Genomic DNA, 15,343 nt, shown 5'->3' with positions numbered 1-15,343 from the left:
GACCTGCGTCGCCCTCCATCCGCAAAGACCATTGACAGAGTGAACCGCCGCTCTCTCACAAAGCCTCCTCGGCTCTTTCCTTGCACAGCCGGGTGGGGTTGGGGGGCGGGGAGCAGCAGGAGGCAGGTGGAGGGGAAGAAGGACATTGCTCAGAAAGTAAAAAAAAAAAAAAAAAAAAAAAAAATTGACCTCATTGGAGTCACATGATTGGCAAGAACCAATTAAGAGGAGCTGTGGAAAGGGGAACAGTTAAATTTGTAATTTGGGTTGTGTGAAAACTTCTCTGGGCCCATAAACAACCACAGAACCACAAGTGGGGCAGGCTGGCAGCGGCGGGACGCGCCGCCGCACGGTGGTCAGCAGGCAGGGCGAGTCACAAGGGCTGCAAACCACAGGGTTTCGCAGGGCGGCGAGCTTCACCAACCCACAGCCAAGACGCCGCTTTTTTTTTCTCATCTTTAACAATTTGAATATCTGTTTTCGCAAAGGTACATTTTTCATAGGACTTGGGGAGCCCCAGAGGTGTCGAGGGAAAAAAGAAAAACAACAAAAGAGACGTAGGGAGCCGTGTCTTGGGGGGGGAGAGGTTCAGACAATGACCTTTCTTGGTCTTCCCTCCCAAGGTAAGAAGAAATCAGCGACCCCCCCGCCTTCAGAAGAGGGAGTCTTTGCAGGAGGAAACCATGGCTTCAGACAGCATATTTGAGTCATTTCCTTCGTACGCACAGTGCTTCATGAGAGGTGAGTACATGCCGGTCTTTCAAATCTGCTTTTGCTCAGCTTTGCAGAGAGTGCGGTAGCTCAGTGCGGATCGCCGGCCGGTTCCCTGTCTGTCCGGGGGGGAGGACCTCAAACTCAGGCTTATGATTACAAGGCTATTGGGTTACTTATTCATCAGACAACAGCTCTTCAGAAACGTCTGAATAAACAGTTAAGCTGTTGAAGTGTTAGTCGGTGCGTGAGAGCTTTGGCGAGTGCAAGGAAGCTGGCCTGCCCCCGGTGAAAGTCCTGCGGGTCGTACGGCTTGCGTGGAGCTCCCTGGTTTTATTTTTGCTGTCCCTCGCCCGGAGTGACAACGGCTGCGTTCTCCTGAACTCAGCGTGCTCTGTGGCCCACAGCGCAGCCTGCCCGGGCATAGAGCCGCCTGCATTGGCGGCCAGCAGGGCTGGGCCAGCGTCGGGCAGAGGCTCACAGACAGGCATGGGACCCGCCAAGGACACCAGGGATACAGACAGCGCAGGAGCGGGGCTGATGGATCTGGGCGGGAAGCACCGGGCTGCGGTTCTGTGTGTTGTTCCTTGTGGTCTCGGTGCAGAGGCAGCCGGCATCTTTCAAGAGCGAGAGGAAGCCAGTTCTGTGGCACAGGGAGATCTCTCTCACAGAGCAATAAAGACGTTCCCTGAGCCAAGCATTGTTGCCCCGAAGTCATTAGATTGCAGGCTTCCTAATGGAACAGCTAGGGTGGCAAATCTGTCTGTGCTCTCAGCCAGTCCCCGGAAGTGTGCAGAGCTGTAGAGGTGAGCTGTGAGTGTGTGTGTGTGTGTGTGCACATGTGTGAGCATGCATGCTCATTTGGTGTATCTTTGGGTGCTTCAGCCAATAAAAATGTCACAGTCATTGCGGAGTGTCAGGGCGTGCAGGCTGCCCGGAGCCTGCCCAGTGTGCCTCGATGGTTCAGCAGAGCCGGGGTGACGCCGATGGGTTGGGGGGTAATTCATTCTCTGCCTACAAACTCACGCGCGCTCCCAAATAGTATCTGTGACTCATGACTTATTCATTCAGCCAAGAGAGCCAGGGAATGCAGAGGCCTGCTGGCCCCTTGGTCAGGCCAAACGCCGTTGTGAATGCCACAGGCTTTCTGTGTCTCTGGGTCCCTGAAATTCAAACACTTGACAAAAGGGTGTGTGTGTGTGTGCGCGCGCGCGCACAGGGGGTGGTGGGGCAGGATCTCAGGAGAAGGAGAAGAAAGCAAGTCATTAACCAATTTAAAGCTCCAAATTAAAGGGTTTCCAAGGGCTTCTTTACTGGCAGCTGAGGACATTTTAGTGAAGTTGAGTCATGCGCTGTGTGTGAGTCACATATGGGGAGGGAGGCTGCAAACGGCCCCCTCCCCGGCTGCATTTCCTCTGGGCCGCTAACAGAGCAAAGGAAGCAATATTTGTCGAATAACAGTGCAAGGTCTTCCTGCCTTCACTCGCTCCCCATGGCCCCTGTGCACCGTGATCGTTTCCTATGCTGCCCACCCAGGAAGGCCGAGGCCGGGAATTTTAAACATCTCACCGGGCAGTGAGCTGGGTTTTGGCATGGGGTGCGGGCCTGCCTCTACCCTCACTGGTCAGGCAGCAAAGACAGGAAGGGGACCCGGTGACCTGCACAGACACCGGGGAAGAGAGGAGGTTGGCCGGCCCCGCGCACAGCCCCACAGTCCTGTGCCCAAGGACAGTCATACGCCCAGCCCAGGCTGGAACTCGGGGCAGTTAGCTGTCAAGGGGGGAAGTGTGGGGAGAGTCCTAGGACCCCCCAGCCCGTCGCAGAAGGGCTCATGACAGAAGGTGTTTCCATTCCATACTCTCAGAAAAGAAACTCAGGGCCCTTTATAATCTCTAACTCAGTAACAGGATATTGAGATTTAATTTCAGAGAACTGAAGTGGAATCTTGGCAATTTCCCTGTTAAGTTTATCAAGGTGACCCATTCACGGGCCGGTTTCCATGGTCTGGATTAGCACCGCTCCCTCGAGCTGGGAAGGGGACAGACGTCACGGCTTTGAGTACCCGTTGGGTGTTGCCTCCGTGCCGGGAGCTAGCACAGCCCCTGCGCTGTCTCCCATGGTGTCCTCCCTGAATCCCTAACCCCTGTCCCCAGCCCGGCCATCAGCATGCCAGGACTGTCCCCCTTTCCTATTGCCTGTCATTTATAACGTGTGTTCCCTCCCAGCTGCAGTCATCAGCAAGAGGGGAAAACACCTGGTTTTCTCCCTGGGTTGGTATTTGATCAGTTCATGCAATTCTCACCGAAGAAAGCCCAGAACTCCCTTTTGGTGAGATGCCCCTGTGCAAAGCAGGGGGACAGAGCGGCGGGGGCCCCGCCTCTGTGGCGCCGTCTGAGAGGCTGGCGTGCAAAGAGAGCGTGATCTACCGCAGAGCGCCCGCACCGCGCCCTCGGTTCCTCGCGGCAGCCCGGGCAGGCGACGGAATCAGAACTCCCTGCAGTGATCGCTCAGGCTTCGCGACATGAAACTCTCGCCGAACCCCCACTTTGGTCCCCGCACAAGGTGCCGCAGGCCGCCCCAAAGGCTGCGGTAGCAGAGGTGGAGAGGAAAACGGCGGCTCAGACGTCGCTTTGCAAAGTGCCTCCGCTCGCCTCGCTCTTAGAAGTGGCTTAGTGGTCGGCGCGAAGCCTGACGCTAATATGCCTCCGAGTCCCTAGAACCACGGGTACAAATCTCAGCAGGGCTGCACCACGGCCGGCCTGGGGGCGTCTCTCCCCGGGAATGACAGAGCGCGCCGGAGGCTGGGTGTGGCAAGGGGGCCCCTGTGAGATCAGTTTGCCCGTATTTTCAGAAAGACATTGAATGAAGGCATTTCTGGCTCCGCCGAAGGCTTAAGATCCCAGGAAGGTGTAGCTGAATCTGGGTGTTGTGCACGGTGTGAAGTCTGCGTTATTTTTGTGGGGCTGCCTAACGCGTACCAGAGCCTGGGTGGTTGCAGCAATAGGAATGTATTGTCCTGTGATTCTCGAGGCCAGATGTCTTATTAAGCGTCCTGAGACAGCTTGGTCATATTGCAGGCGTCGAGGGGTTGAGAAGGTTGATTTCCTCTGAGGCCTCTCACCTTGGTGTGTGGACGGCTGTCTTCTCCTGGGGTCCTCACCTCGTCTTCTTGGGGGGACACCAGCCACTCAAACGAATTGAGTTAATGACCTCCGCAGAAAGCCCACCTCTGAATATGGTCACGTTCTGAAATACTCGGCGTTAGGACTTCTACGTAGACATTTAGGGGCAGAGACGGTCCAGCCCGAAGCAGGCCATCTCCCCAAACCCGAGTGCCCCCCGCCCCCGGGCCAGGGTGCCTTTCCTGGGTGCTGTCCTGAGTGTAGAACCAGCCCCTAGCCCCCCCTGCCCCCCTGTGACATGCCGCTTTGCCCTCTGACCCGGCCCACACATGAGGAAACTAAGAAAAGGATGGTGTGGAAAAACCTGTCTAAACTCATAACGATACTCTTTACACGCCAAGAAACCTTTGAAAATGACAAAGCACTTTGGAAATGCTTAAGGTTTAAAAGAGCAAAAAGCTGTCCCCTAAAGAAGCCACCAGCTTGGCTTCATTTCCTCCAGCGCCCTGGTCCCTGTAATTCAGAACGCTCCCAAGATGCACCGTGCCACTGGGGCGGGCTATGGGGTGTGGGGGGGGGCTCACACCTGCACCCACACCCAGGGCAGCCGGGGAGCTGCCGGGAGCAGAGCAACTTCAGAAGCGGCAGCTGACCCAGGAGCGAAAGGGCAGGAAGCCACTGAGCAGCCAGGAGGCCCCTCTTCTTGGAATACATCTGAAACGTGTGCTCCAGAAGTGTCTGCCCCTTGGCTGAGAAAGAGAGGCCGGGGGTCATGCTGGGGCAGCGGGGGGCGGAGAGGGGGGGGCTCCAGGGCCCCTGCCCATGAAGACTTCCCTGGAGAAACCAGGGCTTGGCGGGCATCCGTCCGAGGCAAGAGCCCGGGCGTCCAGGAGAGCAGCCACCCCTCGCAAAGGGCAGGCAGAGGCGGTCCGTGCGGGGACAGCCACAGCCCGTGCGGGGGTGCCTTCTTTCTTGTCCCGTCCCCCTTCTGGCTTTAGTCAAATAGCATAGAGCAGCTCCCCTCTTGGGTCTCCGGCTCCTCCTCTGTCACAGCTGCCATTAGAGTAGCTGCGTGGACAACCTACACGGCCTGCGTCACGTGCGTTGCACAGTGGAAACATGGGGCCGTACCTAGTCCCATGGCTATTGGGGTTCTGTTAGCTAAGAGGACCCTCGGCCAGACTCGGTCCTCCCTGGGAAAGGAGAGGCCGCGGGGGCTGGGAGGACAGCAGGCAGGCCCCTGGAGAAGGTGGCACAGGGTTGGGGGAGGAGATGGGGTGACGAGAGGACACCAGAGGAGACGGAGGAGCCCTGGAGTGGGGGAACAGCCTGGGCGAAGGTAGAGCACAGGGACCCCCATGGGACGTGGGCAGGTGGTGAGTAAATCCGCCCACGTGATGACTTGTCAACCGCCCCTTGTAAGTGTCCGTGGAGAAGACAGAGAAAGAGAGGGGGCGCTTTGTGTAACTCAGCAGGGTCAGCTGTGAAATGCGGGCACGAACGGGGAGTGCGCCTCAGGAGGCTTCCCAGGGGCGTCTGGGGGGGAGTCGTGGGGACGATTCCCTTTCCTGAAGGCCCTTCTCGGTAAACAGGCCCTTCTGCCCGCTGGCCCACACGCAGGTCCTCCGGGCTCAGAGCGATGGCTGATCCCCACGTTTCTCTGCGACATTTTTGACCAGGTGCCGTGTCAAGCCTGGGGGGGGCGGGGTGCAGGTGTCCTGGGTGGCTGGTCTTGCTGGGGAGGGCACAGAGGCCTGCAACGGGACGCTCAGGCAGACTTTCCAGCTGCTCAGGTAACGTCTGGTGACCCAGATGAGTCATTCGATGTCTCTGCGTCTCCTCCGGGTTCTGTAAACCGGGTGAATGATGTCCTCGATGAGCTTGGCCCCGAATCACAGCGCTCCCGTCCAAGGACCCCGAGTGCCTCCGAGCGTGAACCTGAAACACGCCTGCCACGTTTTCATTTAGCGACATGAAGCAGCCAGTTTTTACTGTTTTATTTTCTGAAAGGAAATAGTTACCCTCCCAATTCACGCACGAATGCGGAGCGTTTTCCCACATCAACTCAAAACCTTGCTTCCAAGTCCCGTTCTTCAGAGAACTCTCGGGAAGCTGCTCTGGTGCCTGCACAGATGTCAAAACCTGCAAAACACTTTCCCTGCAACTCCCGTCCCTGCGTGTCTCTCCTCCCATCACCTGGATGCCACCACCCCCCTGCGGTCGCCTTTCTGCTGAGTAAAATAAGCCGCCAGCCGCGTGTCTTTCTCGGCCCTTTTCCCCCCTAAAATATGGTAACTGTGGTGCTCCAGAGTGTGGGCAGGGGGCATTTCCTTTAACAGCTTTGCAGACCATGAGCCTCATCAGGAAGTGCTTTCAGGGGACACAGCGGGGCGAGGGTGGGGGAGCCTGAACACAGAGCAGCCCAGAGCTCGTGGGCAGGCCTGGGGCTCCCACAGGCTTTGCTCTGTCCACTTCCGGAATCTCCACTCGTTCCTATCCCCTGCCCTGGTGAGGCCGGATGATACCTGGGAAGGGAGAGAAGCAGCCAAGAGGGAGAGGGGCACCCTGTGGCCAGAAGGTGATCAGAATGATGCATCTTTGACCGTGGCTCCCAGAGCACACGGCTCCCGTCGGGGTGGGTCCGTGAGGACCATGCCGGCCACACAGAAGGGAAACCCTGACTCCCGTGGCCCACGCCATGGGCCCTAGTCTGTGCCCTGGTCTGTGCCCTGTGACAGGCCGTTCTGGTACGGTGACAACATGCTGCCCCTGTGGCCGGGTGGCCTGCAGCTCAGATCTGTCCGGGCAGGAAGGAGAGGGCCAGTCCCCAGCCCTGCTCCTGGTGGGGCTCTGTTTTTGACGCAGGAAGGGCAGCCCTTCCATATCTCGTAGGCCAGAGCCATTGCACAGGCCGCTGGCTGGAAGGTGCCCAGGACAATGGGGGTGTCGCTCTCTGGCTCACAGAACAGAGGAAAGCAGAGGAAACGGTGGCTGGGAAGGGACATCCAGTGACAAGGTGCAGCATTCGCTGCGACAGAGAGCCCTGTCCTTAGGCAGACTGTGCTTTCCCGGCGATGTTTCGTCCCATGTGTTTCCTGTGTTAGCTGTGCTTTGAAAACACATGCAGAGAAATTCCTAGTTTCTCCTTCAGTCCTTCTTGGAAGTCACGGGTGGGTGTGGGAGGGTGGGGAGGGTGATACTTACCCCCGGCGTACTGAGAACAGGCTGGAGCCCGGGTGGGGTGCGGCCGGGAGCTGGCTGAATGGGAGTCACAGTCACACCCACGGGCAGCGTCAAAGCCCAGGCCCCCGTCTGGCTCTGTCACAGTGAGAGGGAAGCAGACGGCCCCCCATCAGCAGCACACGGCTCTGTACAAGCTGCCACGCCCGGGCCGCGGGCTCCACGTGTCTACGTGTAACTACAAATTCTTTCTTTCTTTCTCTTCCTCATCCTTTCAGATCCTCAAAACCTCGTGGCCCAACACCTTCAAATGTTTTTTCAAGGGGAATTCTTTTCTATAGCATTTCTGGAGTGAAACTTTTTTTCCACTGCCCTCCTTGACTTGGCCTGACGCTGCTTTCCCTCAGACAGAGGTGTGGCCATCGATCCAGGAGACAGAGCCCACATGCACACCTCACAATTCTGCAGGTTGCCGATGGTTTCTGCTTCGTAATTACCGGCCCTGTCTACGTCCTGAGTCTGGATGCAGACCTAGCTCTGCGCAAGTCAATGCCTTATTTAAAAAGAAAACTGTTTGGTTTTTCCCTGACATAAGAAATAATGTCCGCTTTTGGCTTTGTTTTGCGGCAGGGTTGGGGTTCACGTAGAGAATTGCTGGTTTTGTGTCTTGCCCTGCCTCCCAGTTCAGGATCCTTCTGTGTCTTTCAGATGGGCTTCTTTTTAAGCCGTGGGCTCCCCCAGACATTTTAGGGTCACCAAACATAGAAACCTCGGTTGGCTAGTTGGGCTTCTTTAATGGCTCTGCCGATTTCAGGACCAATATTCCTTTCTGCCAGCTTGCAGCCTGGGCTCAGCTGATCTAAGTCCGGGACTCAGTCTGGCCAAGTCTTGAGACCAAGTGTGTTGGGAGAGAGGTGCTTGGCTCTGATACTTGGCGGAGCTTCTGCTCCCCCGCCTCTGCCAGCCCCCCAGATGTCCTCTCTGAAGAAGGCCTGGGGCTCCTAGGAAGAATCTTTTCCGGTCTCTGACAGAGAACGAAATGAAAAGATGTGAGCGAGAAACCAGGTAGCCAGGAGAACCACCTCGACGTTCTATTGCTTCCGAAAATGTGTAGGATTTCAGGTATTGTTTTAGTAGGTCCTAAAGAAACACCTAGAAAATATCGCAGTAGCCCGCTTGCCAGACAGGGCTCTGAAGGTAAGAGCCAACAGCAGCGAGAACGGGGAACACAAGGCAGGGGACGCGCAGTCCCGCGCCGGCGGAGGTCAGGTTCCTAAGGGACGCTGGGCACGTCCTCGGGGCGGCTCTCCCCCCACTCGGTGCAGGGCGAGAAAGTTGAACACGTACGGCCTTTGATGTTATTCTTTACCACAGCCACAAAATGTTCAAAGGCCACCATAGATGAACTACGAACACTGGTCGGGGTGCATTTTCCAGCAGCAGTTTTCACGCCGACCACAGTTTGCTGCTCTTCAGTACACGGCTTCTGTCTGCACTTTGAACTCCGTGCACCCAGCCCCTCCTCCCACCCCACCTGCGGGCTGCATGGGCGCAGCCCCTCACCTCACCAACAGCCACCACTGAGCTTGACCCCAGCCTACCCGACAAGTCTGTTTTCTAAAATCTGAGCGTGCCTATAGGCGCCAACCCAGGCAAGGGTCTGGCCGCACGACAGGGAAGGGGAAAGGTATCCGTGGCTTCGGGAGCCCCTCTCCCTCTCCCTCTCCGGTCCCCGCCCTTTGCAGCGCCTGCGTGTGGGTCACGGCGGGAAGGGATGAGAACAAGGTGACATCAGACTTCCAGGAGGAACAGAAACTCACACTGCTGTTGCATTGCCATTGACCCCGCTGTCTGTACAGCGCAGGCTGGCTGCTGCCCTCAAAGCCCTCGGGGACAGGAACGATTGTTCAACCACCTTAAACAAATATCAGGACTGCGAAGGGTGTGGAGTTATAGAAAGAGGTGCACATGGCAACAATGGAAATGCTGTTCACCTGCCCGTCAGCCCGCATTGTGACTTCATGTTAAAGAAATAAAAATAGAGCCCTGCCTCCCATAGGCTTCCCTCTAGGTCACGCTCACAACAAAGAGAGAATTGTTTGGGAGAGCTGGGTGAATCTGTTTAAATAACAAATGAGCCATGAGACACTGTCCCGTTTCATACTTTCTAAGCTATCTGCGTGGGTGTGTTTTCTCTGTGTAGTTATATATAGTTTTATACAGTTCAGGTTAGCATCTGAAACCATATAACTTTATTTATATGTACATAAACTTTTATATATATATATATATTTTTTTTTCTGGGGTTTTGCCTGGGGCGATCCTAGATACTTCCTTGACACAGGGCAGTAGAGACAGTCTCTTGTCCCATGTCCCTCAGCGGCTCAGTCCCAGAGGCAGCATCACAGCCAGAGCCTGGGTCAGCTCCGCTCCCGCCCCCAAGCGTTTTGCAGACACTGGATTTAGGTGGCAGATTCCACTTGGGTCTTACTAATGAGCAGACAGCACCCCCCCTGCCCAGTGCACCCTTCCTCCGTGGGCAAACAGGACGTGGAGCTGCTTGGCTGGGAGCGGGGTCGCCTGCACACCAGCTCACCTCCCGAGGTCTGTCTAAGCCGTAAACCCAGCGCTGCCTGCGCTGAGCACCCGCCAGGGGCCTGCCGCACCCCTTAGGCAATTGTATGGTTAACCAGGTTGGTTTTGAGGAGCATCTTCAGTGAAATCTGACCGGCCAGAGGACAGCAAATGTGTGTGTTCATGCAGAGGGGTGCAGAGATGACTTTGGCTAAGGTGGCCGGCCTCCAGGGGAGCCCTTGGGAAGTGGGATGGCGCTGTCTTTGTACAAGATGGGGACCCAACAGAGGCATAGGTCCTCATGGCACTTCTGAGTCAAAGCTCTGAAGCTCAGAGGTGGTCTCTGTCAGGAAAAATAAAAGGCCTGCCCTCCCTCCCTCCCTTCTTCCCTCCCTCCTTTCCACCCTCCCCCCATCTTCTCTCTCTCTCGAACTCTCTCTCAGGCACACAGGCCAGCATTCAAAATTCACATGCCTTAGGCCTTAGAGAACCCGGTGGGATTTCTTCCCACGATGTCCCGAACGTGAAAAAACTGTTTCTAGGTGGAGCGAGCAGTAATTTCCAAACTCCTTTGATCATGTTGCATGTATGTAAAACTTATTCAGCTTGCCCCCAAAGCCGTGTGTATTTATTCATATATAAATTACATGCCTGCACTACTGTAGTGATATAATTATAGTATGTGCATTATAAAACACGCTCCAAAAATAGAACTTAAGATAAAAACTAAAACTGCAACTTGTGCTTATTTTTTCCTTTCCCTCCACGAAGACCTCAGTTTGACCTAGAAAAGTCCCCAGAGTCCTACGAGGGCCTTGCCTTGCTAACCAGGACTCAACTTCTAGCAGCGGACCTTTATTCCTTCACCTGCAGGCTTCGATCGATGTTGAAGGAGAAACTCCACTCCTGGGGGAGTCGTGTGTCCTGGACCACAGGTCCTTGCCTGTGAGCCGTCTGTTAGGCGGACCAGGAGGAGGGCAGGCCTGACCGGGGCGGGGCGGGGGAGCAGGAGCCCAGGGCCGTGCGGTCAGGCCGCCGGCTTCTCACCATCCCCTGCGCCGCCGTCTGTGTGAGCTGGAGCCGCTCGCCGCCCTGGCGGGGCCCCAGGTTTCTCGCCTGGGAAGTGGGCACAGTGGCCCCCACTGTGGCTGGCTGTCAGGGGCCCTGAGGTGAGAGCTACCAAGCAGTGGACACCTGGAGGGAGGCACTAAGTACAAGGTGACTCTGCAAAACGCCACCAAGGTGTGTGGAGCGGAGTCTGGGGCGGGAAAGGAGCCTCCGCTGGGCCCAGAATGCGGCCCTGCACCTGCGCTCGGAAGCAGGCGGGTAGCAGCGTGCAGCGCCGGGTCCACCCCTCCCACCAGGTAGCGGTGCAGGCGTGATCTCCGTGCCCTTGGCAGGGGTTGAGCTCACCCACGCTGGAAGTGGTCACATCGAGTGTTTCCTGCACACTCAGCATGGGCAAGGCCCGAGCACGATGCCGGCTGCTTGTGCAGCCTCATTAAAGCCTTCGCATGAGCCCGTGGGCAGGTGCCCTCGCTCTGAGTCCTGTCTGCTGAGGGCAGCGTGGCCCGCAGAGGTCGGCTACGCGGCCAGGAGACGAGGCAGCCGGTCCACGCAGCGGCGTCGGTGCCGCAGAGCCTGTAGGCGCCGGGAGGCAGGAGAGTGCGTGTCACCCTTCTTTCGGTTTGACACGCCAGGGAGCTGAGCTGTATGGAGTGAGGGCCTCGTCAGGGCCCCTGGACAGCAGGTGCTGCCGTGGGGGGAGGGCTGAACCTGAGGTGGCTTGGAGCCTGGGCGTCATCCACTATGGCAGACTGTCTGGGTGCGCTTGGTGGCTTTGGGTCCCCGCGTCAGTGTCAACACTGCCCCTCCCCTCCAGAGATATCCCCCAAGGGAGACAGTCACATGGTTCTAGGACAACCCCAAAGGATGCTCCCTTCGGCCTGCGGTGTTCAGACTGGAGCGAGCCTCAGAACCCTGTTCCCAAGGTAACGGGAGATGCTGGCTTGGGGGTGGGGGTAGGAACCCCCGCCGAACCTGCCCTCCCAACCACTCAGGCTGAGGGTCCGCCAGAGGTGACACAGGGTAAGGCAGCAAGGTGTTGCCCCCAAAAACCTTAGGGACGTCTCTCTCGGGGCCACGAAAGGTTGACCCTGTGTTTACGTGACCTTGAAGGACGGCCCCCTTAAATATCACGGCCTCAGTGTCTCCTTGCCCTGCCCTGGTCTGTGTCCGGGCCCCACGTAAGGAAGAACGCACAGATGACCCCACAGGTAACCCCCCCAAGCCCATCCCTCACTGCCTCCCCAGGGGAGCTCTGTGGCCGCACTGACCCTGGCCAGGGACGCTCCCAGCAGACGCTCAGGTCTGCTCACTCCTGTGGTTGCGATCACCATTCTACCCAGACACAGGTGATTCAGCTGTGATGGCGGCAGGAGGTGGCCTCGGTGCCACTGCACACAGGACCCCCCATGCCGCCAGGCCCCAGGTACACAGCTGGAGACGTGCTCACTGGGGGGCCTTCCACAGCAGCCCCGCCATCCTTCTGCAGAGGCATCTGCCATCTCAGGAGGCCGCGTCACCGGGGCTCCCGAATGCTTTTGACAAGTCAGCGGTGTGAGGTTTTCTTTGCTTTCTCTTTAACCGTATTTGTATAGAAGACATTTTTCTTCTGAGTATTCTACACCCAGTTGCCACAGGAAGTCCCTTGCCTTACCCCTTGGGCTCCGCGAGACCAAGGGACAATAATTCACGACATTTCCCCCAAAGCCAGCTCACAGCAGGGGAAACCCCGGCTCAGGGAGCACGCAGGGAGCCCGCCAGGCCCTACTTGTTACTATGCAAACATCTTCATGGGAACAAATTAAAAGGTGCTCAAGCTAATTATTCTCTGCCAAAGAAATAATAATAAACTAATAAAGCACCTTTGGAAAGGCTTCTGTGTTCCCCCAAAAGAGTTGCTTTCCTTATTCAGACTGTGCAACTGACAGCGACGTAAAAGCTCCGTGCTGGTCACTGGAGATTATATTTTGGGAATTCCTGTGACTCAGAAAAAGCCCTTTTCATGCTGACTTATACACCCCGGGGCCTGGCCCGCCCCAGCCCCCTTTCAGCCCCTCTTCCGTCTTCCCGTGGTGCTCTGCACTTGACCTTCAGTCAGGCTATGGTCCTTCGGCAGGGTCCGGCCCCCGAACCCAGGCTAACGGGCCCGGGATGACCTCTCTCCCAGGTGCTTCTAGCCACTCGGTGGGACAGGTTTCACCTGAAGCTCATCAGCCTGGGATCACACCCGTTGTTTACAAAGTCCACGCAGTCCCACGGAGCAGAAATAGAGAGGGGCCCCTGGTGTCTGTCGCCATAGTTCAGCCTGGACCCTTGGCTGCCTGGGCCTCTTGAGGGGTTCTGGACTGAGAGTCAAGGCCCAATGAGATGGGGAGGGGAGGGGGAGGGGAGGGGAGGGGAGGGGGAGGGGAGGGGAGGGGGAGGGGAGGGGAGGGGCGGGGAGGGGAGGGGGAGGGGAGGGGGAGGGGAGGGGAGGGGAGGGGAGGGGAGGGGCAGGGCTCCACCCCCAGGCTCAGTGGCCCCAGCGGGGTGAGTCCTTTGCGCTGTTCTCGGGGAGGGTCCCGGTTTGTTCATCCAAGTTAGGCCATGATTACGTTACTTTGTTGCTTATAAATAATGACAAGAGCAACTCGCGTGGGCCAAGGGCTAATGATGGGTCGGCCAGGCGCGTTCATCCCTTGTCATCAAAAGCCTTAGGAGCTAATGAGCGCAGCGCTTCATCCCTACTTGATACAAACGGAAAAGAAAGCAGCGCAGGCCGCACAGCCGGGAGGAGGCAGACGCGGGGGGCGTCCAGGTTCCGGCCGGCTCGCCCACGTGGGGCGCGGTGGCCGGGCGGCGCGGGGCTCCCGGCCTGCGTGGTCAGCTCGGCCCTTCGCGCGGAGTCACCCTGGGCAGACGGCCCGCCCTCTCTGGGCCTCCCTTTCCTCCTCGGCGCAGGGCGCTAACGAGGATGCCCACCTTGTGGACCGTGGACCGTGGCGAGGACCTGGCTAGAGCGCTGCCTGACACCCGGGGCCCCTCCAGTTGACTTTATCTGTCACATGGCTCTTCCTTTCCACCGGCTTGATTTTCCCCTTTTCCTCTTACACCCCAGTCCTGCCCTTCCCGCAGCCGCTCACGGGCCCCAATGTGTCCTCGTGGACTGGCCCATGTCCCCGCGGGCAGCGGGAGGCCAGTGCGCGCAGGGAGCGCGGCGGGGGCCAGGAGCCGCCGCAGGATGGCTGGGGTCTCGGCTCCGGCCTCAGCCCGGCACCCGGTTCCGCCCCTGTGCAGTGGCAGGCGGTGCCTGGGATCCTTCCGCGCCGGTGGCCTAAGTGAGGGCCCTCCGTTACCTCTGCCAGCGTTTCTCAGCCCCCCTGCGTTGAGGCCTGGATCGTCCTGCTGCAGGGACTGTCCTGTGTGACAGCCTGCCTGGCCCACACGCGCTAGGTCCCAGTAGCAGCACCACCGCAAGAGGTGATGATCACGGCTGTCCCCAGACATTGCCACATGTCCCCTTGGGGGTCGAATCACTCCTGTGTGAGAGCTGCTGTCCCAGACAAACCTTAGGAACCGGGGCGCTCGGGCTGATTCCCATTTATGCACGGGGGTGACTGGGACCCTCCTCACGTGTGCATCTCTCACACCTAGTTGGACCCCTGCTGCCACCCCCATCTCCTAATACTGGTTCAAGCTGTCCACAAAAACTGGCAGTCCAGGGGTCCTGAAGTTAGGGGGATCAGCCATTACCCCCACAGTGAGGAGCAGAAGGGAAAACACAGGAAAAAAATGATTATGTGCTGTGATTACTCTCGGGAGGAAAGCAGGCCTCTTACCTTGACCTTCAGTAGTTTTTCTAGGACACAGGAGGGAAGACTAGGTACTCCCAGGACAACGCCTCCAGGTGGCTTTGGTCGTGACACCCAATGATTAAGACTCAGAAGAAAGCAGCCAGCCCAGAGGGAAGGATGGGGAAGCACCGTTGGAGTGTCAAGCTTTGTTGGACAGGCCCTACTATGTGGCATTTACCACGGGCTGGGCCCTGTTGTGCGTGCCTTATAAAAAGGAACCCCTGTCATCATCGTCACCTGGACAGTGGGGACAATTAGTCGGGTCCTTTTACACATGGGGCACAGAGCGGCCAGGAGTCCTGTCCAAGGCCACGCGGCTGGGAAGCAGCAGGGCTGAATGGGACTCTGTTTTGGGGTCTTGAGGGCTTAAGCACAAAACTGCACATGCTCAGGGGATGGTGTTCGAAAGGGTGTGACCTGGGCCCTCGGGTCCTTGGGAATAAATCCAGGACAAGTGACCTTAGTCTGTCATTCGGACATCACAGGGAGGGTGGCAGGATGTGAGGTCGGCAGAGCCCTAACCTCTTTTAAACCTGAATTCGAATGGCTGTGATTCTGACCCCTGGCAGTGCCTGGTGTTGAATCGCTCCTTCCCTTTGCATGATGGGACTGCCAGCCTGCCCCGGACGAAGCCCTGCAAGTCTAGACGAGAGGGAATCCCAAGGACCAAATAACAGACACGAGTCAAGGGCCTGCAGGAAACTGAGGATTCAGGGTGAAATGTCAGCAACCCCAAAGCGTGTTCACTGTCACTTTTGTACATGCTGCGTTCACGTCCCCCGGGGAGGCTCCCTCTCCACCCTCTGCCCACTTTCCATTGCTCCATAGTTTCTGGTAGCGAGGTCATGCCGGCCACCC

General features: G+C 57.6%; 1 protein-coding gene across 2 annotated transcripts in view; it reads left to right on the top strand.

Annotated features, from left to right (window-relative positions):
* The first annotated feature begins 296 nt into the window (after nt 1–296).
* Nucleotides 297–15,343, top strand: part of RUNX1 (RUNX family transcription factor 1) — a 201,267-nt gene continuing 186,220 nt past the window's right edge. For both annotated transcript variants that reach the window (XM_090271643.1, XM_090271638.1), the window contains exons 1-2: nt 297–488; nt 624–741. In XM_090271643.1, the coding sequence (XP_090127769.1) occupies nt 684–741 (58 nt within the window). In that variant the 5' untranslated portion in view covers nt 297–488; nt 624–683. The remainder of the gene's footprint in view (nt 489–623; nt 742–15,343) is intronic.

The sequence above is a fragment of the Furipterus horrens genome, unplaced genomic scaffold (genome assembly GCF_987537825.1).
Source record: "Furipterus horrens unplaced genomic scaffold, mFurHor1.1.pri manual_scaffold_1, whole genome shotgun sequence".
NCBI classification, from domain to species: Eukaryota; Metazoa; Chordata; class Mammalia; order Chiroptera; family Furipteridae; genus Furipterus; species Furipterus horrens.
Note: the sequence above shows the minus strand (reverse complement) of the source record. Positions and strands in the feature narration are given on the sequence as shown.